General features: G+C 38.3%; 1 protein-coding gene across 1 annotated transcript in view; it reads left to right on the forward strand.

Annotated features, from left to right (window-relative positions):
- LOC104469297 (teneurin-2-like) overlaps nucleotides 1-25,857 on the forward strand; it is a gene marked incomplete at its 5' end in the record, with an annotated part of 35,437 nt that extends 9,580 nt beyond the window's left edge. The window contains 4 exons of the mRNA XM_010083751.1: nucleotides 1,988-2,089; nucleotides 18,299-18,493; nucleotides 23,963-24,163; nucleotides 25,571-25,857. Coding sequence (XP_010082053.1) covers nucleotides 1,988-2,089; nucleotides 18,299-18,493; nucleotides 23,963-24,163; nucleotides 25,571-25,857 — 785 coding nt within the window. The remainder of the gene's footprint in view (nucleotides 1-1,987; nucleotides 2,090-18,298; nucleotides 18,494-23,962; nucleotides 24,164-25,570) is intronic.
- Between the last annotated feature and the right edge of the window lie 2,028 nt (nucleotides 25,858-27,885).

A 27,885-nucleotide genomic window follows, 5' to 3' on the forward strand; every position in this document is an offset into this window, starting at 1 on the left:
GAAACTGCAAAAAGTGCAAGTGAGTTGTTAAGCTTGAAGAAAAGTAGTTGAAGGTCTTTTCTAGTCTTGCCTGATTAATGGTATGAAGCTTAACTTTTTCCTTTTACGTTCGTATAAAGTGCAGTTTGTTGGCTTAAGTCCCAAAGGGTGTAGGAGGATAGCCAATGCTGTGTCATTAAGTATGAATATAATTGTTTCCCTTAACCTCAGTTGAGATGAAGAAAATGTTTTTTTTCCTGTAGCTTAAATGTGGTTTTGTAAGAGTAACTAGGTGCTATGCACGTTGAGATATATATATATATATATATACACACTTGCATATTTTAGGCTTTTTCTGCTTCTCCAAATGAATTTGTGCTTTTATTTTGTTATGCTCCTATTATGCTTAGAAAACCTTCAGATACAATAAGCTGTCCTGGTCTAGGCTACAACTTTCAAGAGCGTCAAAGGTCTAATAGTCAGGTAGACTACTTGATAGTGCAATAATAGTAATTGGACTGAAATTCAGAGAAAAGTATAGTGTTTTATCCAGTTCAGGGGTTCTTCTGCACACACCTAGTATCAGACATTTCATAATCAAAGGATCTGAGACAGCTGAAAGTTTCTCTGATGTGGAAGAGGAGAAAGAATAACAGAAATTATGTTAACTCGCAGACAAACTAAATTTACCATGATTTTGAATACATAGAAAATGCTTTTGTGTGCCATGGAGCAAAATAATAAATCTATAGATAGGCTTCTTCATGAGACAAATTGATAACTTTGTGCATTATGTTTTAATTTTTCTTTTCATTGTTTACATCAATCGTTTCAAGAGGCCAAGCTAATGACATTTCTTGGAAAATTTGCTTTAGAGGGGTTTTTTGTTATTTAGTGTCCTGCAACTGTGAAATTGGATTTAAAGTTGTGCTTAAATCTTTTTCCTCTTTTCAGTTTAATTTGACAGAAAAATAGTCTGTATTTAGTCTGCTAGTTCCAAATCCAAAATGCATTTTCTGTGTTGTACAGCTGCTCTTTGTTTGGTGTCTGGGACTGGCAGAGCCATTTAGTTTGGGACCACAGGTCCAACAATAACAGGGAGTAATAGTGAATAGTAACAACATTCCAAATAAATTTTTTTGTTCCAATAATTTGGTCTTGAAAATGTGTTCCACTGAAATTCAACAGCTTTCAAATGAAAGTGATTTTAAGAATTAATTTCAAAATTGTGATTTTATTTCCAGGTTGTTATTATGCAAAGTAATGTATATATTATCCAAATAATAACAGAAATTGTGTAAAATAAATATTTTGGTACAGCTGAAATGCTATCATCAGGCTGGTGTGCTTACTCTTCTCAGATTATTGAAGTCATCAACACTTCAGTCAGTCACTTAAGTTCTAGTGTTAAACCTTGTCTTCTGTTTTTACGGACCTCTTCTACAGCCTCTTGTGTAGCTACTTGCACCTTTTTTATAATTTTTTTAGAATAAAGAATATTTGCCGGAGCAAAAGAACTTGTCTCTGTCATGTTCAGCAGATATTTCTGTCAGCTTAATTAATGAGGCTTTAAAGGTCTGTAAAAAGAAAAGAAGATGCACTTCTCGTGATGAGTTTCACATGGAAAAAGGGTTGTGCAAGATCAAAGTCTCATTGCAAAAGGGAGGTTGTTGGTTTTCCTGATGAAGCATTAGGTTTGCTACATGATATGAATTCAGACATAGCTGTAGAGGTCTTCAGAGGCAGCCCTGTCTACCTGTTGGAACAGAAGGCTTTGAGTTCTAATGGTGCTCAGAGACTTGATACGTGACTTTAGTGTATCACTGGATCTCTGTACTTACGCTGCCATAAAACTGGGTACCTTTCTGCTTCACCTGAACTTTGTGGTGTTAATATTGTTAGGGATTGTTCTAAGTATTGAAGGCAAAATAAACTGAAGAAAAACTAAGCCGAGAATCTGTAGCCTAAATAGAAAACAACTGATGTGCCTGTGATGCTTGTGTTTCAGATTCGGTGCAAGACTGCCCACGGAATTGTCATGGGAATGGCGAGTGCGTATCGGGTGTCTGCCACTGTTTTCCAGGATTTCATGGAGCAGACTGTGGTAAAGGTATCATTTTCCCTGTGTTTACAAATAACCACAGTGTGTGTTTGAGATGTATGGATCTACAGCGCCTGCTAGTTAGCATGGGTCCAGGCTAGATTCAAATAGATCAATGCACAGGTTTTTTTTCTTAAATCTCCTAGTTAAATGTGATCAGGTGGAAGTATTGCTACACTGCTGATGAGTTTGCGTGACTGCAACTTTTTTTGTGTCAAAGGCAGGAGGCAGAAATGGCAGAAAATACTTATTTTCTGTAAAAGTGAATGAATTATCATAAATGTTTTCTGATAATCATCGGTCTGCATAATTGGTCTGCGACAGAAGGCTGATTATCATCATTGATAGCATGTAATGTATATTCTGGCTTGGCTGAGTCTTACTTCGAGTTTGTAACGACTTTCTTGCTTATGCAATTACTCTTTGACCAAAGGAAGTTCACCTTTTTTAAGAAAATAAGTAGGACTTGATAAAGTCTTAAACCAAACCTTTTCTTAAGTGTCAATTGTAAATTTTAACAAGTATGGGATAGTTGTCGTAGGGAAAAGGTTCCTAAAGGAGGCCTGTTTCGTTTGTACAGCTAGTAGCACAGCTAGTTCTCTAAATCCATTATTGGGCTGAATTGCCTGCTGGTCTGAGCACAGTCATAGCATTTTATGGTTTGCTTCCTTCTTAGTTTGTGTGAGGCTTAGGTACACTGTCAATATCACGTGCTTACAGTTGTTTTCCACAGGGATAGGCCTGATAGTGTTCAGAGCGGGAAAGCCAGGTGTTTGAGAGCTTTTTGAAATGCCTTGAAGCATTTAAAAGGTGCTCATGTCTTTGTCGAGTCCTGACCCAGTCCTGAGAACAGTTTGCTGTGCCCCACTTATTTCACTGGTGTAGCGGGGTGGTGTCCAGCATACCCGTGCATGTCTGTGACACTCCTTGAAGAGCTGTTGTAGTCATACTGGAAGGAGGAATTTCTGTTTTGTCTCTCCATATGTGGCTCTTAAAAGTGCCTCAGTACAAAACAAAACAAAAAAAAAAAGACCCCAAGGCCCTTGGAAAGCTAAGGATGGTATTTCAGCACTAGCCCTGCTCTTTAAAGAAAGTTTAAATCCAGCGTGCGTGGTGTTTGATTACCTGAGAAATCAAGACACTTGGCAAATATGTAGAGGAGATATCAGTATATTGGAAAGTAAATGGTGTGGTCCTGTGTGCTACAGGGACAGCTCTGTGCGTTTCTGTGCTGCTAACCTGTGCGAGCGCGCATGCAGTGACTGTGCCCCGCTGCTGTCTTTGCTCATACACGGCCATTAAGTCAACACATTTGCGTTTGAGTTGTGGAGCAATCCTGCGTTGTGTGCTGAACCTCTGTGTAACACTTAATTCAGTGTTAATGCTAGAAAATAATTTGTTCAGATGATGTCAGATAAATAGCTTTGTACAGGGTACTCGTCAACCTCTATCTGTCAGGCTTCTCCCACCCCGCAGTGTGTCCCCTCCGCTGCCTGCTCTGTCCTTTCTGTGTTGTCTCCTTCCCCTCAAAAGCAGAAATGGTTTCTTGGAAGCTTCTTTCAACTCTTCTACTGTTTTCTTGTCAGACATCATGGTATTTCTAAAGAACAAAGAAGCTTGAAAAGCCACGTAAAACAACAAAACGGGTGTGTTGACAGAATTCTGGTGTTTCCTTGCGAGCACATAGCTGCACATCTTTACACTACGAGACATAGCCAGGAGCGTGCGGCTGAGTCAGGGTGTAGGGGCTGGATGCCTCTGTTCACAGGCGTTGTCATGCCTGTTGTCATGTCCACAGATTTTTCTGCTTGATTATATGTGAGAGCAGTTTCAGAAGACAGAAATCAAAACTGGGTTTGTATGCTTGGTAAAAGACAGTAAAATGAGATAGGGAATGAAATATTTTCCAGCATGTTGTGTGTATGGACACATGTTTAATATCCATTTACCATAATGTTAAATTTATACTTAAGCTGTCACAAGTATGGAAGGATAATGATTTTCTTTCCATCTGATTCTTTTTTTTTAATTATTATTTCCCCAGCAACACATCTTTCAATGTCTCAGTTCTCCACTGTAAAATAACTTGAGTAAGACTCAAGTAGAGAAATGTGGAGACAATGTGAACAAGCTCCTCAGATGGCTTTTAGAATTTGATTCATGCAGTAACACAACGGTCTAAGAGCTTCACACTGGTGAAACCCAAGTTTGATAGCTAGGAAGCACGATTCTTTCTACCAGTGAATGCCCGGTTGCAGGGCTGATTTGAGGGCATCAGAGGCAATGGATCTGGAGAGGAGTCACCTGCAGACTGATAGCACACAGTGTGCAGGTGCTCCCTCTGTTACTTCTCTCCATCCATGTAGTTCTGGAAGATAAAAATGAAGGAAATCATTAAGAGACAACACAGATTTGACCTCAGATCCATTAGCTCCAGGAAAATACCATGAAAAGTATTAGAAAGAGATGAACTTTTGGCCCACCCCACAGGCTGAAATACACTTTCATATGCTGATTGAAGTAGAGGAAGTTTCACCCTCACTCTCTTGACAGATACTGGGAGGATTTATTTCTTACCCTTATCTGTGGAAATGACTTATGTAGCTAGTATCAACAGATTTACTTCATCCTTGCTCAGGCAGGATTCCATCTGAAATCATTTGGAGTTTAACCTAGTTAAGAATTTAATCTAACACATAAAAAAGGAAATGATGTGTTTTAATTTTATGTGGATAAAATATGACGTATAAAGAAAAACAAAGTGTGATAATCAAAAGATAATTCAGTGGGTGGAGATGTATCCTGATAAAGAAAATGTCTTGTTAAAGCCAGTGGAAGATCTGCCTTAAATTGAACTGCACTGTGAGTAACCTCCTGTCCACAATCAGCTGTAGGAGTTATTGATAAGAAGCGATGCTATGGCCAAGGATCGATTGGAGAGTCAGACATGCAGCTATGATGATGTTGTTTTGGTGTGTTGTGACTTTCTTCTATTCATCTCTATTTTTCTGTGACATAACCACCCAAGTATATCAAGATGTCCTTCTTAGTGTTCCCACTGCTAATGTCTGATAATAGCTTGATCTTTCAGCTGCTAAGTTCTGTGATAAATCTGCAAGCAGGCATCCTCTGTCATGTCCTGCTTTTCACCATTTGTAGAGTTCAGTGTTACAATGAGTTGGGTTCCTAGAGGTGACTCAGAGTCGGCTACAATGTCCTCTCATCTCATAGTAGATTTGGAGGGCATGCAACTCTTCCACTCCTTTACCAAAAACACTTCCAAAGACACTGTCACATACTGTTTTGCAAATGTGCTCAGAGCCTCCTTGAATTTTGCATTTTAAAGTATTTGCATCATAAGCATATTTAGCTAATCTGAGAAGGTGAAACTGTGTGCCATCATGTGGGATTTCTACATGGACGTGATAAGTGTGGCCTGTTGAGAGATGGTGTCTGATTTGTAAAAGAAGGGGAAAACTCGAGTCACGTAGCTCATGTCAGCTGCCATGAAGTTGCCGTTTAGCAGATACTTTTCATTGATTATGCAATGTGATAAGAAACACATTTAATATTTTAATCTAAATGGATTGAAGGCTTTTGAAATTTTTAAAATCAGAAGTTTGTAGCATGTTTGACCAGTTGACTTTTTAATCGATTTTAAGAACTCTAATGATTCAGATTTATGTTATTCGCAGTTTCTTTTCCTGTTCTCCTTGTGTGGGTTTTTCATTATTTTATTTTCATTCTGTTTGTTTTTGGCTTACTGGCAAAGGACGGCGCCACTTTAATAAGTATAAAAAGAAGGGTAGGTTTTTTAAAATTTCTTTTTATTTCTTTTGCAACGTCTATTTAGTTTGAAATAGTTACTAAGCTGTAAATTGTAGTCTATCTCTTTTTAAATTTATTCTAATGGTTTTGGTGTTTCTGATGATTGCCTGCACCACAGTAAGAATTCCTACCGCTGCCGTTTTCTGTGTTATGTGTGTGCTGTTAATCCCTGTATGAAGATGTAAAAAGCTGTCTATTATTAAGTTAAGGTATAATTACTAGAAGTAGAAACTCCTGGTTGTTCTCAGTTGTTATTCAGATTTCAGTTGTTTGGGACTCTCCTTGCTCTGAGGTTATTCAGAGGCTTATAGCACCCAAAGTGATGTTCTTCACCCATTGAATACTCTGCTTGAAACAATCCTCTTAGTGCCATGCCCAGAGTGCTACCAGTGGCCTAAGAAGTTCTGGGAGGGGTTGCAGTGGGTAAACCGTGAGTTTTGGAGTGCATCTTGCTGAATCATTCAGGTTCATTGCTGTGGCCCATGTTGAATGAGTAGTGTCAGGCATATGCTGGTGATGTGTAGGAGTTAGTATTGCCTCTCTATGTGAGTAAGGAAAGCAGTATTTGCCTTTGTAACTTCGTTAGAAATTTTAGGAACTGAAAATGATGCAAGCAAATGGAAGCTCCCTGGGCTGTGAAGGGAAAGGTGGGAGGTGATACTGGATAGCCTTCCTCCCTTGCCTGTCCTGCACATGTCCATAGTCTGACAGAAGAGATGGGACCCGCGGTGAGGCAGCGCTTCGGGTCTTCCAGGGCACAGTCAAACCGGTGCATGTGCGTCTTCTATTCCAGCAGCTCACTGCAAATTTATGCAATAACAGATTATAGATCAGACAAGTGAAGTGGGTTGGATTAAACATGATGGTGCCCAAAGCAGATTGGTTTGGCAGAGAAAAGAGTGGGAGAGGAACAATAGTATAGGGAAAATGCCATTTTTGTGGCATTATGAAGAGATTGGCATGAGCAATAGTACTTGTTAAAGCTAATCTATTGTGGTTGGTGCTTTACAAGCAAAACAAATAAATAAAAACAGCTCCTACCTCCAGGAATTTACCATGCCAATACCAGTTGAAAGGGAATGAATAGGAGCCAACTGGCAGATGTGGAGATACAAGGAAAAAATGTGATACACATTGTTATAAACACACGAGCAGTGTGACTGTTGTCAGTTTGGGGGAATACTGTGGTTAAAAGAAGTTTTAGAGGGATTATGGGGCAGATACATAATGTTATGTGGATAATGGAGGGCAAAGGGAGCCTCCAAAGGAGATGGAGCATAGGAAAGAGCTCAGAAAAGCTCTTTTTAAATTTGACTTTCAAAAACATTGGAAGTCACAGGGAGGCTGAAGTCAGAATTCTAGCAGTGAGCAGTCTGGGGTGAAGCACATCTGTAATGGAGTTGGAGAATGAAGTTTGTGTTCCGTGTAATAAGAGGAAAGGACCTGAAACAGGATGGGGAGAGAAGAGTCATGTAGTTGAAGGTTCGATTAACATGATTTTTGCAGTACTGTTACACACAGACATGACTCAAGAAGACTGAATTTATCAACACTGCAGAAAAAGGTGTGGATTTAATGTAGGTTTTATTTGCTGAAAGCTAGGACTAGAATTCTGACAGAGAAGCAGTGTAGAACAAATCTGTAAGACTTTGTCAAAGCCTGATTGTGAGGTGAGGAAATGAAGGAGCCAAAAATAATATCCAGATTATGAACCTGAGTGACAGGTAGAGTGATGGTATTGTCCACCATGATAAAGCTAAAAAGCAAGGGAGGACTGAGAAGTAGTGGGTTGGAGAGAAAAGATAAATTAGAGAAATAACAACTTGATTGACAAACATTTTATGTGTTCATAATCATAGCATGTCTCATCACTTACACCGTACTCAAAAAAAAAAAAAAAAAAAAAAAAAAAAAGAGAAGAAAAGAAAAAGAGAAAAGAGTGTGCTCTTCTTTGGAAATTCTGCGTTCATGACTTGTCACCCACACATATCTCACATCCTTTATTGCAGTTGACAAAATTCAGCATGTTCAACTTCTTGGTGTCTATTTCCGTGTGGGTTTGTTTTTGGGTTTTGTGTGTTTATGTGTGTATGTGTGCCAACTTAAGTATCTGCTGCAGCAGCAGCGCAGCCCTGGCTTGTCACTCAAATCTTCTCTCGCAGTGGGTGGAAGCATCATTTTGATACTTGAACAGACAGGGCTGTCTTTGGCAATGTTCCTCTCCAGCAGTTCCCACCTCTCTGACTCAGTACCTTAAAATGCCTTTGTTATAATTTTTTTTTCTCATTTCCTCAGTCTCATATTTTATTAGCAGACATTTTTAATTTCTGGCAAATTGATCATGTCCTCGCTTGCCTTCCAATGAATTTTGTGTACAGGGCAGTGCTTGCCTGTCTGCCCTCAGTTTTCTTAGTTTTACAGAACTGCAGTAGACTCTGAAAAGAGTTTTGTGCCATTAGCTGTGCCTAAAATAATTACAGAATAAATAACTGGACACGTAACCTATTTTGACAATGATTGACAGTCGTTGCTGTCCATCAGCTGCTAGCTTGCCTGCATGAAATGAGATCGTAGCTTTGATCCGGTGTCAGGTAGACAAGTGGAGCCAACACAAAATCCACCACTCTGACTCTTTCTAATTGGCAATTTAAGCAGGAGCTGAGAACTGAAGGGGTCACAGGCTGAATTCTTTCTGATTGTTAGTGGTCATGGCTCCGAAAGGGGCTCAAGGCACACAGTCAGTAGTGTGACAAGGAATAGCATACAGGAGCCGTCATTTCCAGTCTGCAGCTTGCCTCATCAATCCTCATGAGCTCTGTTGGAGATTAGAGGTAAAAACAGGGGACTGGAGAGTCCGGACTCCTGAATTCTACAGCAGATACCGTGTTAAATTTCTGTTACAACAGAAGTCATTTAGCATCCTAACATTTCATTACTCTTCAGAAACGTGTACCTGTCCCTACAGTACCTTGTAGGTGAAATGTGAGGGTCAGCAGATGTTCGCAAGCTGCGTGCTGTTGGTAACAGGATGGTGACGCAGGAGTACCCGGAGTACCTGCACTGGGCTAGAAATTGGTGCTTCGTAGCCTTTGCATTCTTTGTAAGAGGATGTTTGCAAGGTTGGAATAGGATCCAGGAGCTACTGTTAGCATTGTGAATATTTGAGAAAACAGACTTCAAAAAATCATAGACTCATTTAGGTTGGCAAAGATCTTAAGATCATAGAGTCTGACTGTAATATGGGTTTACACAAGCAAAATATTAACTTCTCATTGTTCTTAAAGCTTTTATGGCTGTTGCTGATTGCAGCACTGAATTCAGAGTTATAAAGAATTCATCTACAGAAGAGCTTATCCTGAATAATTTCAAGTGGGGATGCTCCTGTTGTTTAGAAGCACATCCTTCCTTCTGTTTGTTATAGTTGTGCCTTTACAGGACAGCAAAAATGATTTAAAATTTTCGAAGATATTTATTTAATGTTGTTAAATATACCCAATACTTGAATCTAGTGTAGCAACTTAATTAGCATTTGTTTTCTATACTAAGCTGCCAGTAATCATGCAGCCAGATTTGTGGCTCTGGATTGCATCGCCCTTTCATATGTTCCTAAATTCATGTTGCAGCATATTAGCTTGAAATTACGTATGACTCCTTTTCCCAAAACGCTTGCAGGATAGTGATGCAGCTAAGAAGGTAAACTTATTTATGTAGGAGAAAATTCCAAAGATACAGCTAAAATTATTAAGAAAAAAATGGGGAACACTGAGGAATTCACTGATGAAGGCGGAAGGAAATAATTGAGAAAGGTTGCTAATACCACTGCAGGACAAAATGTCATAGGTAAAAAGAACTAGGCAGGTAAGTAATTATGAGTTTCTTATTCTAGTGAACACCAGTGCATCTTTATGTGATCACTCGTTACCCAGCCTGTGGAAATTCAGAGACCAGACAGCGCCACAGGCAGTACTGTAGCTGAAGACTACAAACAGAACCAAGTTGTGTTGGCTTAGTATGATAAGAAAGTTTGCTTTGGTTACGTCCAATATGGAAAGCATATGGAAACACAGTCAAATCTTATTAGTGGATTTTTCTTCAACAGCATTATAGTAATATTTTCATACTTACTGGAAGCTGGGTACATTCATTTGGTCTCTCACAGCTCTTTCGAAGCCCGCTCTATTATCAGTTGCTTTATCTTTTTTCCTTTCTTATACATGTGCATCAACAGCACATCTATTTGCACAAACATTTTCTGTTTCAATGGGATTCCAATAAATAGAATATTTTTAAAGGTTCCCAGTGCAGCAAGGAGGTGGATGGGCATACAAATACATGCAAGATGCAAACCACTGTGAGGCTTAGTTTCTGGCAAGCCAAAAATCTTTCTTCCCATGGTATAATACTTCATTGCTGGTGAAGAATCTCTCTGCTCAAACTATGCTCTGCTGAGCTGAATTGTGCTCACTGTGTTGTATGCTTTGTAATTTATTTTGTGTTTAATTGGTTAGCTTATTTAGTTGTTTTGCAATCTACATTTTGGTTTTAGATTGCATTGTCTCCTCTGCTGAGCTGAATTGTGCTCACTGTGCTGTATGCTTTGTAATTTTTTTTTTGTGTTTAATTGGTTAGCTTATTTAGTTGTTTTGCAATCTACATTTTGGTTTTAGATTGCATTGTCTCCGTGGGCTTGTACTGGTATTCGTTTATTTCATTAAGTTTGAAGGGTTTGTCTTTGCAGTTGTGTCGGGATCATCTTGGAGTCCTTGCAATGATGGTAAATGTCATTGAAGCAACTATGATTTAGTAGTATTGAAACCGCGTTATAGAAATGCAGCTGTTAAGAGATCCTTAAACATTTGCCATCCCTGATCATGTTATAGAAATGCAGCTGTTAAAGAGATCCTTAAACATTTGCCATCCCTGAATAACAGAGCTTCAGATTTCAGCATGCGTGACATTTTCGTATCTCCATTGTATCTAGTATCTGTGATACTGAACTACAGGTTCAGATCTTTTCCTATATTTAGACCCTGTTAGGGTGAGATTAAATTCAGTTAGCTGTCATCCCCCTTCGCTTTCTCAAACAAACAAAAAGATTCCTAATTCAAATGTAGAAAAATGTTTCAGTACCTGCAGCTAACATGGAACTGTGCAGTTGATCATGTTACAATTTAAATCTCGCCTGGTAAATTTAATAAGGCAAACAGTAGTCACTAAACTGAGACCAAAGCAGTGTGGGTTTGAAACACCCTGAATACTGAGCCTGTGGGTGCAATCCTGCATCCACTGTGCTGCTATTTAGCCAGAGCTAAACCAATACCAGAGAAACAAGAGTTTTTACACCACTCACAGGAAATGGTGTAAAATCTTACCAAACATGTTTGAAGAAATGTTTTGCTTTTTCATTTCTTTTTCTAGATACATAAATGACTTCATGCTGTTAGTCCTCCTCTGTTATGAATCACAGCTCGTGTGTTCGGAAGGATAATTCTGGTATTTGGTGTATGCTTTTTGTGAGCTTGGAGTCTCACCTCACTGGTTCTTCCCATTGAGATAGCTACTGAAACCTCTGAAATAGTTTAGTTTTCCCTTCCTCCTCAGTTTTTCTAGTGATGAAGTTATCAAGGCATACAAATGAAGATCGACGTGCTTGTCTATGATGGCAGTTGATTTCAACATCTGTTCACCTCCATCTGTTGGTAGAAAGTAAAATTTATTTCTCTGCATGTTCTTGTATCAATTTCACTGCTTATATCAAGAGGAGGAATGCCATAGCTCTGATTCTGTGTTACTAGTTCCCACAGAAAAAGAGTTTTAGGTTACAAGGCAATATTTTCAGGACATGTGTATCCACCATCTACATTTTCTGCCAATCCCATGTATCATGCAGAGAGTTGAAAAGAATTCTTCCCTCTTTTTTTTTTTTTTTTTGACCCTTATTTTCAAAGGCACAAGATATACGGCAATCTGATCAGTCACATTCTCCTGTGGTAAACCAGAACCAGTGTGGGGTAACTTCCATTTCCTTGAATGCATCAGTGTATATGAAAAAGAAATTGAACGGTGCTGCTCTTCAGTAATGTAGTAGATAGGGAGGACAATCACTGGATTGGCTGCAAATCAATCTACTGTTGGTCAAATCATCTTAGGGTACTGCATGGAGAACTGCAATCTTTCCTTTAGGTAGTGATAGCTGCAGAGCTTCTCCAGTAGTGGAGGGGGAACAAACAGGCTGAGGAAGTGTTGAATCCAGAGTGTACTGACAAGAGAAGGTCCTCAAGGCATCTGAACCTTGGCACAGCTGGCTGATTTTCCCAGTGTCCATCTGAACTCAGATGTCCTCTTGGTGTCTCCAATTTGTCATTTGTTTTATACCACTTTAAAATCAATTTTATGTTTGGCTGTGGCTCTTCCAGTGAGACCGTAGAGTGGCCTTTTTTCTCCCCGCTCAGGACTCCAATATGTCTAGAAAACTAAGACTTAGATCTTTGTTGATAGCTGGCTAGGTTGTCTAAGCTCATCTTCACACTAGCAGTAATGGGGCTTCAGCCCTTTCAGTCCACCACTAAATTAGTTCCAATGATCTGACACTTGCTTGATTTTTATTTTCCCTATGTTTACAGAATGCATTGTTATTGTTATTAAAAAGTTATAAGGGTCTATTCATGAAGCAACATTTTCTTGTAGCAAGTGACCAACCCCAAAGAGATAATTTTTTAAATTTGCTGTGGTTCTGGAAATTGCTGGTAGAGAGTATGGGAAGACATATTCGTATTTCTTACACAGATTTTTGTAATAGTTGTAAGCAAAGCAGTTATCTAATGGAAATCGATACTTTGGAGAATGGTAGAGGAGGGAATAGCAAGTGTCTTTTTGACAGATACGGTCACACTGAATGCAATGAGAAAAACTATGACCTTTTTGATAAATTTTGGCCAAAGCAAAAATTTGCTGAGTCTTCAGAAGAATGTAAATATTCATTGTGTCGTTAATGCTGTTCAGTCACTTCTATAAAAATCCTGCCATTTTTTTTGTAGAATAGCTTAAGTAGTTATCGATTGAGAACTTCTATAACTCCCAGAATGGAGGCATCTCCATATCTCTACAGGTATTTTAAATGAATTGAATTAATCATAGGCTTAAAAGTCTCTAGTGATCTCCGTTAACTTTCCTGGGTTTAATTAAAACATCTGTGCGCTTTTAATTTATCGATTCATCCAACTCATATGTCATGTTTTTAACACACCCCCGAATGCTCTGCATCATTTTTAACCCGATTTCCACTTAACTAAAGCAATTAAATTCACCCCGGATTAATTAAAGCATCCATACTTTAGTGCTTAAGTCAGCATGTGCTGCTTTCCCCAAATGGTTTCTGAATGTCAGAGATTTGACACACCTGATGGGTTTTTTGTCCTTCTGGAAATTCTTCTGTGAATCTCTTGCTTCCTAATGTGCAGTTTGACAGAGCTAGACAAGGGAGCTCGGTGAGGCTCAGGTCTGGGCAACTAAGGTAAGGATTGCAGAGCATGACTTGTGTGAAGGGCTGTACATCTCATCGTAATGCTGACCCGTATGCCTGCAAGCAGAGAGTAACACTGCCATTAAATAATTTAAATTATTTGTGCGTTCTGTCATCAAAGTAAACAGTTTGATGAATTAACTAATAAAGCATATAGTGTCAGTAACAGTTATTCATAGTTGTTAATTTCTCTGCTTCTTGGTGAATTTCTACAAGATGACTTCTGTGTGGAAGAGCACAAGGTCTTAGAGCAACCTAAAAGATGTTCTAGATCTTCCAGATTGTCACTGTTCTTGAGAACATTTCAGCCTGATGGAAGTTAGTGATGATCTCTAAAGAGCGGTAGTGTAGTCAAACACCATTCTTCTTGACCGTGCAAATATCACATTTGTGAGGCATAAAGAACACAGGAGAGAAAATGGGCCTGGATTCATTCAATCTCCCATTCCAGAATTATTTTCTTGGAGCCAAGTTTGCTACAGGTGGGGCAGCTTCTTACCAGGAAAGTAGCGCAGAAATGGCATAACCTAGTAAAAGTGAAACAGCATAAACTGTGGAGTGGTCTTAGAAGTTATTTCCGATTTTCACATCCATAAGTGAACTCCAGTTAAAACTAATAGGTGTGCAGGCAAGTAGTAAAGTGTGCACCCAACTGGTTAAAATAGGTTTAAACATAAAATATTAAGGAGAGCATTGTCAAACAAAACGATTGTGTTTTTAAACCACAAATAAGAATACTCATATATTTAATGTCTCTTAAACTTTAGAAATATCTTATAGACAAACACTTGGTGTAACAAGGGGTGTAATAATTTATTATATTACAGTATTATTTAAAATAATAATAATGTAAAGTCTAGAGCCAACATTTTGAATCAGGTTGTCAGAAATTAGCTTCCTAAATAACTGGGCTGATTTTCTAAAATGCAGATGTTTGCAGTTCCTTTGGTTTTATGGATTTTAAGCCATTTAGAAGTTAGGATTGTTTATATCTAAAGCAAACAAGGAACAGTTTGATTTCCATTATGCTAGTGTGTATTTCATTTTTTATATAGCTAGGAATTCGTGCATCTCTGTCCAAAGAGCAATCTCTGCCCCATCTGTAGGTTCAGACAAGTTTTGAGAGACAACTCTAGAATGTTAATATGGTTGTATTAAAGATCTGAAAAACATTTATTCTGTTTCATGATATTTAATGACTTCCCCCTAGCTGAGAGGCATTGGGTTGACTTGCACTAATGAGTATAGGGAAGAATTGTTTACGCAAAATCAAACTCAAAAAATTTGGAAATTCTTCTTGATGAGAAGACTCAAAATGAGTCCATATGTTTGGAAGTAGAACCAAGTTTTTATCTGACCCCAAGCAAACATTGTGTAAATCTCAACAAGTGCTATGCATGCTAATATTAGTGCGTATCCTCTGCTGTTGGGTCATGCTGGTTGCAGTAGACGAATTACACATGCAAGTATGCGATCACATGCACAGAGCAGTGATCCCTATGCAGTTTTGAAAGTGCCTGTGCTGTCAGGCACATTTCTTTTAAGCTGTGTTCCTTTGCAAAAGTTTCAGGACTGAAGCTCACTTCCTTCTCCTAAACAGGGCTATCCACAGATAAAAATCACCTTTGTTTCTCTCAGGTGTGACAAAGTTCTGTACAGGTCAACAAGGGCTGAACATACCTTACATGGGAGTATAAACAGTGTCTCTTCAGAATGTGTTCTTCTGAATGAGTTTGTTTATATAGGTGTTATATTACGAAAGTAAAACTCTAATGGCTCAGACCAAAATTCCATTTTACGCAGGATTTCAGCTCTGATGGTGGCATACAGCCCATAGTTGAGCAAGAGTAAAAATTGTACCTGTCTTTGATGCTTCTCCGGTAAATTCTTTTGGTTCCAGAGGTAACTTCTGTTAGGACTTCCTACAGGAGATGATGTCTCTGTGTATAGCAGCCTTCGTAGATGTTAATTTGTCCAATAATGTGTTCAATCAGGGAATGTTCTTCCATCAGTTTTAACCTTTCAGATAATCTTGTTAAAATTGGCTGATGGAACAGTGACATGGCAGTCTTGGAAATGCCAAAATCTGACCAAGAACCCCTGTAATTTTTCTTATTCTCAAAGTGATATTCTTGTTATATAGTTTGTAGAATAACCCCAGCAGAGGGTTGTAGATTAAAATTTGTGGCTTTAGATTGCGGGTGTCTTAATCTGAACTGTATTAATTTCATCCCAACAGTTAAATTACAGGTTCTCTCATTTGTCCAAAGCCAGTCCTGGTGTCACTAACATCTTGGCAAGTCATACTACAGTGGCAGACCGCTGAGGGCAGATGACTGTTCAACTTACATATCAGCTTCACACAGACTAGATAGATTTATGAACCACAGCAAGGCCTCTGACCTGGTAGGAGCATGAAGAGAGCAATGCAAAGCTGTGGCATGGCTTTCAGCTTTCCTGAAATTCCTGAAGCACCATAGCAGAGTCAGGGAACCCTACCAAACCACCGTGGGAGCTCTTGAGCCCAAGACCCAGCACCATCCAGTAATCTTTCTTCTGCTGTATCAGTCTCTGGCATCCCAGAAGTTGAACCCTGCAAATTCAGATCAAAAGTGGGAGCAAAGGATGTCCTTCCCATAGATACGTTCCAGACAGCAGATACACACCTCTTCTAGCTGCACCACAATTGCCCGTTGCTTGACACTTAGGGACAAGGCAAAGAGAGAAGCAGTCTTACAGCAGGTGGCTGGCAGAGTATTATCTGTCTGGGTCTAGAGTGATCACATCTGAGTTTCTTGTTGTGTTTTGGTTTTAGGTTTTTATTTATTTCAATACTGGGTTTATTCCTGCCCAGTCCCTCTTGCAGGGGTCTGCGCTGTTCAGATAGAGTTATCGCCTTTGTTTTGAGTTTTGACTCCAGAGGAGATGTTTGCAGAACAGAAGCCTTTTCAGGTGTGGAGTGCCGTGTTGACCTGTAAAACAAACAAACCAAAAAAACCCCAAACCCCCAAAAAACCTATTTCTCACTTGTATTCAGCTTGTAAGTCAACTCTAACCTTTTGTCTTTATAACTACTTGAACAAATGTGGTTTGTATGAAGAAACTGTCTAGTGCCTAGTGATTCATTTAGCTTTCCTGGAACCTTTTCTTTCTATGCAGCTCTATCACAGCATGGTGAGGAGGTTAATGGGCGAAAGCAAGACATGTGCTGGTGTGTCTCAGTGCAGTTGGATAATCCCCATTGAGCAGCCATGAATAATGACAGCGTTGAGTCTCTGCAATGGCTCAGAAGGATGTAAAGAATTCGCATCTAACAATATTACTTCTATGGCGGACTTGAACAAAGGGACTGCAATCAGCATACTGATTTTGTTATTATTCTACTGTAGAAAAAATAGGCCAAAAATATTAAACATGTGAGATATGGCCCATCAATCTGTAGCCTTAATTGAAATAATTTGCAGCACTCTAAATTTTAGCTAACATCTCGGGTTACAAGTCTGAATGTGTTTTTTCTGATCATTTTTTTTCCCATTTCAAATAAGAAAATTCTTGAAAAACATCTATCCTGAAATGATTTTTTGCAGCAGATCAATGGGACAGCTAAGATTAATGAGGGTTACAGGACTGAACAGTGGAGAAGTTGTATAACTGGACAATTACACATTTCTTTGTAGGAAATCAATTACTTGGGTTCTTCTTGATCATTCAGGTTAAAGGGATAATAGAAGCAACAAGACATTAGGACCTTTTAACGATTAATAGTAGCTTTGGAGTATCTTTTTGGCACTGTAAAACTAGCTGTTAGCTTCTAATTACTTTGAAGGGTGAAAAGATAGGGAAATACTTTTCTGTCTTTATCAAACTGCATCGGAGGGAAGAGCACAAAAGTTACCTTTTCTCAAAGACTCACTTCATTACTCCCATTTTCTGTTATTCCTCTGTTATTTTTTCCATTTCTCTGGCTGGTGACCACACATTCAGTCTTTGGCAGGCATGTAAGCTCACAGATTGCCGTGTTCACATGGGAGACGTGGGCATATAGGAGTGTGAATATGCCTTAGTGTAACATTTATGTGCAACTAGCTTTTAATAAACTACTTGTTTCTTTCCATTGCTCTGCCTATGTACAACATCTGATTGTAGACATCCAAGACCTGCTGACTACCTTTATTATTCACAGGATTCACTTCATTTGCATAAATGAGTATTGTTCAGAATGTGCCTTACTCCCTTAATAATCCAAGGGGGAGGAATAAGGTTAATGGTGCTTTCTTGCCAGTACATGCAGGGTAAAAGCAGTCACTCTGGGATTTGGGAAAACAAGGTTCAGTGGGGATATTGGTGGCAAGGTGCGTTTGTTGTAGATGAAAGCTCCTATTATTCCTGTCTTCAAGGTTCTTACACTGAAAAAAAAACAAATCAAAGGGTCTAAAAATTTTTTCGAACATTACATTAAAAAAAGTGTTATGGAAGAAGAAATAATAAATGTTCTGGGGACTGAGTGTTTTGTGCTCTTCTATCTGTGAAAATTTGATGTTACCTAGTGGAACAAAGCATAGTAATGTCAGATTCTTATCTGTTCATGTTACCTCATTAATTATCCTAAACATCATCAATAGTCCATAAAGAATAGTAGTTGTATTCTCAGAATGCCCAACACATGCATGCTTTATTAAATAGTAATTAAATTATTTCTTTGGGAAATGAAGAACTAAACTACTACAAACTATCTTAGATTTTTTTTTTCCCCAGTAAATTGACATATTTGAATATATGTGTAAGTATTTGGTAGTGGAATTTAGTGCTGTTCTACAGGAATACTTGCATGACCCTGTATGCTGTTTTTCTTTCGTTCCATTTTCCAGCTGCCTGCCCGGTTCTGTGCAGTGGCAATGGTCAATACTCTAAGGGCACCTGCTTGTGCTACAGTGGCTGGAAAGGTCCGGAATGTGATGTACCTGTCAGCCAGTGTATCGATCCCTCGTGTGGAGGCCATGGGTCCTGCGTCGAAGGGAACTGTGTCTGCTCTGTTGGCTATAAAGGAGAAAACTGTGAAGAAGGTAGGACATTTTCTTCTATCTTGTGAGTTTGTTTTCTGGGTTTTGGAGTTATTTAATGGTAGGAAAAAAGGAGAGAATAAAAATTTAAATGTAAAACTGCTGTAGCACATTATTGTAAAAGAGGGGTAAAAATGTAGTTCATCACAATTTTACTGATCTATCAAAGTTCAGGCAAAATTTCTGGCCTTCTGTATACATTGTTCTGCAGTTTTAAGAATGTCTGCCACAAATAAACCTGAATAATTCCTTTGTTGAAGAGTGGAGATAAATCTTTTCTTGTGGATTATATTTATTGAACAATTTAGATGTGAAATGCAGAGCAAAAAGGAGCAGGAGTAGAAAAAACTGTATAGCTGCAGCTCCACACAAAGCAAACAGATCAGTCACTATTAAGACAGAAGTTGATGTAACAAATTTGAAAGACTTGGGTATCCGTGTTAACTAAAAGACAAATTACTCCTGTTAGCAGCAATCATGTGGGATTAAACAAAGGTAGATGGTACACAGAAACAATAACTGTCTGTTAAATGCAGAAAAGCTCTTCATGTTGAAAGTGTACAATTCCTTGTGTACACAGAATGAGCAAATTTAGCAAAATAACCCATGCAAAATATGGTCATAAATTAAGCCCAATATTGGTTTTATTCTCAGTGTTTTCTGTTAGAGTGCACAACATAAATTGGATTGCTTTTCTTTTTAAAATATATTAGTATGGTTTTAAAACAGAATTTAACTCCTAGGATGATTGCTGAATAGACAGTTCAGCATACATTGGCGCATCCTCAGAGCAGTAATAGTTAGAGCTACTTTATGATGACATTCCAAAGCTTATTAGTCCTCCAAAAAGGAAGAGCAGTTTGAAGACTGAAGTGATAGGACTGGGACTGCACAGTTTTAGGACTAAATAGTCTCTGGAGAGTATTCCAAGTGGGATGCAGAGCTGTCCATCATGTGTATCGATTTTTATCTTATCCTATAGTAAACAGCTGTTTCTCCCATCAGAAAATCAAGGGGAGAAAACTACAGGGACCTAAACCACTAAGGGTTTTCTTCTTTGAGCATGGACTGCAGTCATTGCCTTTAGGACAAGACCTTGCATTAGTCTGTGTGAACTCAATTTGCTAAAAGCAAAAAAAAAAAAAAAAAAAAAAAGATCCTCACTAGTGGGGCTACCAACACTGCAACTGTTTGTTTAGCTCATTCCTGTCATCTCCTTCCAGGAAGGCTTCACAACACTGGTTATTAAAACTCTAATCCAAAAGTCAACTGAAGTCAGTAGAGCATTTCCGTTGTTTTAATGGGTTGCATTTTAAGCTAAATCTGGAAGATACTGTAATGTCCTTCTGTCTGCTGAATTGATAGTTCACCCCGAGTGTCTGATTATAGGAAATATTCAAAGATTATGTGAAATGCCTTCCTATATCTAGCATTCTCATAGAAATCAAAGATGGGAAAGGCTCTCTTTAGCATGCTCGGCAACATCCAGTCTATTCCCCAGGAGTGCAGAAGCGCTCTTTCTGGTACTAACTGCAATTGTTTGCATAGTCTAATTAAGTCATATGCAGTTCATGCTGTTTTGTGTTGTCGTGTAAATGCTCATGTTATTAGAGGGACTATGGTAGATGGCCTAAAATGATCTTTCTTGCATCTGATTCTGTGAATTTTACCTTGTAAGTAGCTCCTTGCTCATCTTGGCTGTAATTTCCAGCTACTTGCATGGAATTGTCTCTCCGCTTTCAGTTGTCTAGAATGGCTGTGGTGTGTCTGAGCTAGCCGTCTTGAACCCCCTACCACTCCTAGGAGAGAAATAGGCTCTTGTAGAGCTTAATTCAGTTTATCGTAAGGTGAATGTTTGAAATGGGCGAAACAAACACCTCACCAACTCCAGCTGAGTTAATAGAACAAGCTAGTGCATATCTTTTTGCAAAGGCATTGTTAACACCATTCAAAGGTGGAAACACTACGAAACATTGTCAGTCAACACACTTTTTGAGGAGGTGAATTACTATGTGAGGTGAAAGGATATAGGTTATTTAATCAACGGTGTGCTTGAAAGACTAAGTTTTTTTCTTAAAAAGATAAATGGATTACAAGGGCAGGAAGTTTGACTGCAAACTTGGAAGGGGCCAATAATATGACAAAAAGAGTTTAAAATCACTCCTGCATACATCATTTGGCAATAAATAAGTCCATAAATTAATTTACAAATAAATTAAAAACAGCCATCATGTTTCTACTCTAAAATTCCATTTCTTCTATACATAGCTCTTGAATTAATGTGAGAACTATGGGAGAAAGGGTGTAATATGAACTGGTGTCTCTTCAGTTGCAGCTAATCATCTAATCTTATTTAAGGTTTTTGCATGAATTAAAGTTCTACCATTCTAATGGTGGAATGATACAAATAAATATATCTGTATTTATATATAATGTATGAAATCTTCTCTATCGATTTGAGCTTCCAAAAGGAATGGTGAAGGTTGATTCATTTGCTATTTTCAAGCTAGGATATTGAATTAGAACAAGTGGGTCAGCATTTTTTTCTTCCTGTTAGCTTTTTATTTCTGATATTCATCATAGTCGTATTGTTCAAACAATTTACCTGAAATGAAAGTGGCACAGAAATCAATATTTGTGATGCACAGTTTTGCAGCATAAACGCTGTTGTTCTATTAACAAATTTGCACACAAGATGAAGTGACTTATTTGTCAGGTTTCAGTCAATCTGGTTTAGGGGGAGACAAGTGAAACTGCCAAATTAGGTTAAGTTAAGGGTGGTTTTCTTGGCAGTTTCATGGTCGAGTCATTTTTCAATGACATTTAACTTTGTAAGTGTAATTCATGGCTCTTTGGGGGTTTTACGGTACACATTGTTCAGAAAACTCCTTGACCTCCTTTTTTGTCCTTCGGGATATAAATTGTTTTCAGTACCTTTTTTGTCAAATCTACAGAGGGCCCAATACTAAATGAGCTCTAATGATCTGAGCTGCCAAGGGGCTACGAGTTCTGAGTCTAACGTACTTACTTGCTAAGGCGCGTTCTCCTTTGTTTAAACACCAAAGCAGCTCCATTTATAAATCCTTATCAAAACCCATTGTAAACCCTTCTAAAGACTCGGGGCCAGAACCTTTGCAGTGTAAGTCAGCGTAGTTCTGTTGCAGGTAATCACGTTATGCTAATTTTAGCAGCTGAGGATGTGGCCCAAGATGATAACTCCAGGAGCACACATTAAAATAGAACAAGATTTGAATTGAAAGTAAAAACTCTCTTCAATTTAAACTTTGAAAGCTATTACTTACCCATATGATAGAACAACACAGCTATAAAGTGTGCTTGTCTAGAACAAAGGACAAAGGTGGTTAGTGTGTTATTCTGTGAAACAAGGGAGATTGGGGGCTTAGGGTATTGATAGGCTTGTTCTGTGGAAATGAATGCTGTAATTCGGGGTAGAGGAACGACAGTTAATTTATGTAGCAGAAGGTGGTGTTTTTCATATGCTCCACATTGCTTTCATTAGTACTTTCATTTGAGAAGGAAGATGATAAATTTCTGACACTGAGACTACATTAGGACTCGTCGCTATCTCCAAGTTAGCTGTCCTGCACATACAATGTTATACACGTATTACCCTTTCAAATTTTCCATTAAAATACCATCATTTAACAAAAATAGAATAGAGGAAATTTAGGGGAAACAAGTAACCTTCATCCTAAAAGTAAATTAACCTAGGTCTTTGTGTTCTTTCTTTGTTCAATGGGGTTCTTTTATCACAGCTCTGTGTCTATTGGGTCAACAGAAATAGTCTGAAAGACATATTCTAAACTTTGGACAGTTTCTGGACAATTTCTAATTTTGTTAAGCACCAAGAAGGAATAACAATACAAGACAAGCATTCTGGATAATTTTTTAAAAATCTGTGAATTTATCAAATCTTATCCGAGCTGAACAGCAAAGCAATCTTGGTTTACCTATAAATACAAAATTGCATTATAATATTTTCATGTCCAATTAACTAAGCATTAAATCTTAAGAAAAAAACTATAGCCAGTGTCGTCATCAAAATGAAAATCTTATAAGAAATTTTATAGTGATTTCTTCCTGTACTACTGTAATCTGAATTAAAATCAAAACTCTTCTGATAACTCATGTTGTTGCACCTCTAATTACACCTGCCTCAATTCTCTGTATCTAATCTATATACTTACTTTAAATGTTCTGCAACTACATAAAATAATTTGACAAGACTCTATAGAAAAGTTTAGATTCAAAAGATCAGGTATTGTTCACATAAGGTAGAGTGAAAATGTCTCTGCCTTAATTTAGAAGGATCAATTTGGAAAAGATGAGAGATAAATCACTTTCATTACAAACTCAGATCTTCCTGGAACTGCAAGAGAGAATGCCAATCATTCGTGGTCCTTCTGTTCTGAGCTAATACATACCAGTCCTGAGATGAATTCATTTTGTTTAGGACGTGAATTTGACCTTGGCCCTCAATTCCACGGCAGAAGGCAGTTGGTCAAGTCTCTATGTTGGTATTTGTGGTAAAGCAGAGTATACTTACACAAATCCATGATACAAGATAAAAGTTTGGAAAACCATAATGTTACTGATAGAGTTTATTTGAAAGGCAGCTCATAACCTTCCTTTATTTATCAGGATTGAAATAGCAACTGAAATTCTATTGAATGATTTTCCATCATGACTATTTTCACTTTCTTGTTCCATTGTTGCTGGACTGAGAAAATATGAAGTCCATATCTGTATGTGTTTTTCTTTATTTCTTTAAGAGGAATTATCTGCTGGTTAGAATACGGGTTGAAGTAACTAGGACTCTCAGTTTCACAGCTCAGCTACTAATGGACCACACATCAAATGTTCAGAAGTGCCTGAATAATTTAGGAGTCTAAATGAAGCTGAAAGCCACTGATATTTTGACTTTAGGTACTTTAGGCACTTTAGTGCAGATCATACTGTTATTCTCACAATGCTCTGGCATTTCAATAGTAACAATAGCAGTATTGATGGAGATACTCCAAAGAAAAATATCCTTTTAAAAGTGCAATTTATTCAGTTATTTTTTTGTTATTTAAATATAGTGCATGTGTCATTGGAACTTCAGTGTATTTCAGAAGAAATGTCCCCAGGTGAAGGCGTATGTGTGCAACTCTTATTATATATACTTAAGTGTTATTTTTAAGTCTTTGTTCTTCTTCGCTACAGCATTCCCACAGCAAGCTTTCATTATTCAATCACACCCCGTTTCATTTGGATCTAATGTAAAACACAAATTACTTTGCACTTTCCCGTTCTCAGACCAGGTGTTAATATGACTTGAAGAGTTACATCAATTTGCTTTATTTATCCCAGTAATACAAACTTTTCAGAGCACACATCTCCGTGTTCTTGAAACACCATATTGTGTGAACTGACCTTTCTCTACGTGTTTTTTTTTGTTTTCTTCTGCAGTTGATTGCTTAGATCCAACATGCTCCAACCATGGAGTTTGTGTGAATGGAGAATGTCTCTGCAGCCCAGGTTGGGGTGGAATAAATTGTGAGCTTCCCAGAGCCCAGTGTCCAGACCAGTGCAGTGGGCACGGTACCTACCTGTCTGACACAGGTCTTTGTAGCTGTGATCCCAACTGGATGGGTCCCGACTGCTCCGTTGGTAAGGAAAATATTTCTTCCTGACTTTGCAATGATCATCCTATTTTGTTAACATGTTAATATCTATGGCAAGTTTGAAATGCAAATTGTTTAGAAAATTGTCTTTCGAAGATGTATGCAGGAAGTGTGTATATATCTTAGATACTATTTTTTGTGACATTCTTAATTTGGGACTGTCAGCTGGGGGATGAGGGGGGGTGCTGGTTAGGAATTTGCATTTTGTTCTAATACTGGCTCTCATTTGGACTGAAAATGTTCACATCTGTTTCCAGCTGTAAAGGAAAGCTTCCATAATTTATAAATATGTTTGTAATGTTTGAGGAATGGAAAACACAATTAAGTACATTTTGGGGAGTTGCTTTACTGTACATCAAAATGCTGCTCATTTATGAAAAACATCACAAAACAGAAACATCTCTTTTCAGCTAAAGGCTTTTTTTCCCTTTTCAGTTGTACATGGAATATTTTTTAAAAATCATTTTAGAGCAAGAGACACTAAAAATTAGATTAAAAAAAAGTGTAGTCTAAAAGATTTCATCCTCTCCAAAGCTACAGTTGTAAAACTTGATTATTCTAACAGAAGGACCTAAAGAGAAAAAAACAGTTTTGACAAGGCAACAGATCTTCTATTTGTGGGGGAAAAATACTGGGAATTTTGCATTTATCTTGTAAGCTGAACGTTGAGACAGAGCTGTAGGCCATAAGCAAGTCTCTCGAAATAGCATTTACAGTTTTCACACTTATTCAGTTATTTCTTAAGTTTGATGACTTAGAATACCTCACCAGTCAAATGAATATCAAGATGTAATTTTTTCTGCTTCACGCATCAGCAGCCACAAAAAATCCATGAATGAGAGTTTCAGTGTCAGTTTCTTTGATGATGCATGAGGCAAAAGACCTCTCTGTTTGCTTTTCTACAACTTCAGCTGGCAGAGAGCAGTAGAATTGTTGGAGTAAGACACCAGATAACCGACCCTGTTAGCAATAGGGTACCAAAATATCTCCCTTGGAAGTAGATTTTACCCGTCACCCCTGGAGTCTAAGTGACCCTGCATTGTCCCCATTCTCTGCTGAATGAGTTTTCGGTGAGTTTCAGTCTCACTCTTGGCAAATCAATGTCTCTATCAAAAGTCATCAGAGGTCTGGGTGTGAGTAAAACAAAGTGACGTGCCGACGGGCGATGAGGAAGCCACCTCTGAAACGTGTTTGTATCCGAGCAGAGGACACAGCTCGGCAGCATTTGTCCAGCGTACATGAGCAGATTTTTTTTAAACAACTTTTTAAGATAATTTAGTTTGATTTAAACAAAGGTTAAACGCTGGGTTTGATCCGAATATGAACAGGCCAGCTTTTGACAGTATACAGTTGCCATCAGCCTGCTGTAATCTTTATTCTGTTCTTCTCCTAGAAGTGTGCTCTGTAGACTGCGGCACTCACGGGGTGTGCATTGGCGGAGCGTGTCGCTGTGAAGAAGGGTGGACAGGAGTGGCGTGTGACCAGCGTGTGTGTCATCCCCGTTGCACGGAGCACGGAACTTGTAAAGATGGGAAATGTGAATGCAGAGAGGGCTGGAATGGGGAGCACTGCACCATTGGTAGGCAAACGACAGGCACCGAAACAGGCACATATTGCTTTCTTCTCATAAATCGTAGAAACATAGTTACTGTTGTGTGTTGTAATAGGCTGTTCCTTTAAGGACCCTAGTGCTTTCAATTATTCTCTCTGACTCAAAATGGGCTGGGTGAAATGCAGATGCACTCTTGGAATCATTTAAAATCAGTAACAAGCGATTTATAGAGAGGAAAAAACCCAACAACAAATTCCACAGCAAATGAACGTTAGTAAGTAAAGACGTAGCAAATGGTCCATCACGATATCATGTGAGCCAAGATTTCCAAACTTAACTAAACATTCCTTTGTGTGGATGCCATCTTTTTTAATTTCCCGGTCTGATGCATCAGCGCTCTCCTGCTATTACACATCACATCTGAAACACATCACCACCATCGCCACACAGAGCAGGGGTCAAGTTGTGGAGGAAAAAGTGTTCCTGGTGTTACAGAAATAGCTCCCGAGCATTCTCCTGCATTGTGCTGTGCCAGTGGGCATGGTGTTTGCATACAGACAGTCCCAGTAGGAGAGGGCCCTGCCGGTCCTGCAGCACACTGCTGTATCCTTTCCCAACAGCGCGCTGCTCGGTACAGCACCAGCATCACGCGGAGTGCCGTGACTAACGCCATGGCGTCCCTGCTGCGATGTGTCAGCCTGGGAAGTTCAAAAAGCTTATACTTACAGAGGACAATGGTGTTTTATCCTCTCAATTACTGTGCTTCAAAATTTGTTCCGAAGAGGAATTAATTGTTCCTAAATGGAGTTCTTTATTTTGTCTCTGCAAGCAGTCAGGCAGTATATTTGGATTATTTTCTAAAGTTACTGAAAACAAAGGAAAAAATTGTTATTTTCCCTATGCTGTACTTTAAAAAAAAATGGGAAATTCTTAGTGATCACATCTCTTCCAAGGAGTCCGAGCAAAATTATCTGGAACAAGAGTATCCAACTGCTGAAACAAGGTGAGATTCAGGCGAGCGTACTTTTCTCCAAAGAATTTTTGGAGAGCTGTGCGGTACACCTTAAAAGAAACCTAGTGAGTCCAAATCCAAGGTCATATTGGTTTAATTTTCTTAAAGGGGTAAATTTAACCAAAAAAAGAGAAATAGATCAATTGAGATTCTCATGGCAATCAGGGACCCTAATGGGACAGTCCTGTTACAAGTGATTTGTTATTTCTTTACTTAAAAGTATGGTGAGATTCTTGCATCCCTCAAGCTGTTTTTCTTTTTCATTCCCCTCTGATTTCTCCCTGGATATACAAACCGTTTCTGATACACACATAAGTTGGAAACCAAAAGTATAATCTTATTGGAGAAAAAAAAATATACATATTTTTGGGGCATATCCTTGATGTTGTGGTGCTGCATGCTTCCACCGCACTACACTAATAGGATTTCAATGAAAGCTTTTATGACTGAACACTTTGTGGCCAGCATAGATGCAGAGTGTTTTTTCACAATTGCTTTCTGACTTCCATCATATCAACATATCTCTGTCAGATTAATACAGGCATTTTGTTTTAATATTAAGTACTTCCCAGATCTTTACAAAATGCCTAGTATATAACATTTTTTTGCATTAAATTGTGTAATAATTGCTTATGTTAAAAGTTTCTGCTTTGCACAAAATTTGTTTTGCTTTATAATCTTTTAGTAATATGCTTATGTTCAGAGGTAATTAGTGTGCTTAAAGTCTTCATTACTGTGCATACAAAAAGATGCCTTGTACTGATATCTTAAAAGAATTCTGAAAATGACAGGCTGAACTAGTGAACTCCGAAGTGAGATCTTTAGTCTAATTTTCATATCTGTGAAATAAATGTTGTCCCTATTATTGATATATATAATTTCTTTTCAGAGGAAGGGTGATACTGATAAAGTGATAAAAATATGCTTTTTTTGTTTGTTTGTTTAGTATGTCTTAGAAAGATAATCCTTGAAATTTACTGTGTGTCAGCCCATGGCAAAGATGAGACTAGGACACAGAATTTAGGTTTGCCCTTCTGGTTATCATATATTAAATTTGTGCAGTCATAAGTTGCCTTTTGCATGTAGACAGATATATATTCTTGTGTCAGGCCCGTACTAGTAAGAATTCTCCCATGTTCGTATC

This window comes from Pterocles gutturalis, unplaced genomic scaffold (genome assembly GCF_000699245.1).
Source record: "Pterocles gutturalis isolate BGI_N339 unplaced genomic scaffold, ASM69924v1 scaffold7545, whole genome shotgun sequence".
In the NCBI taxonomy this organism is placed as follows: domain Eukaryota; kingdom Metazoa; phylum Chordata; class Aves; order Pterocliformes; family Pteroclidae; genus Pterocles; species Pterocles gutturalis.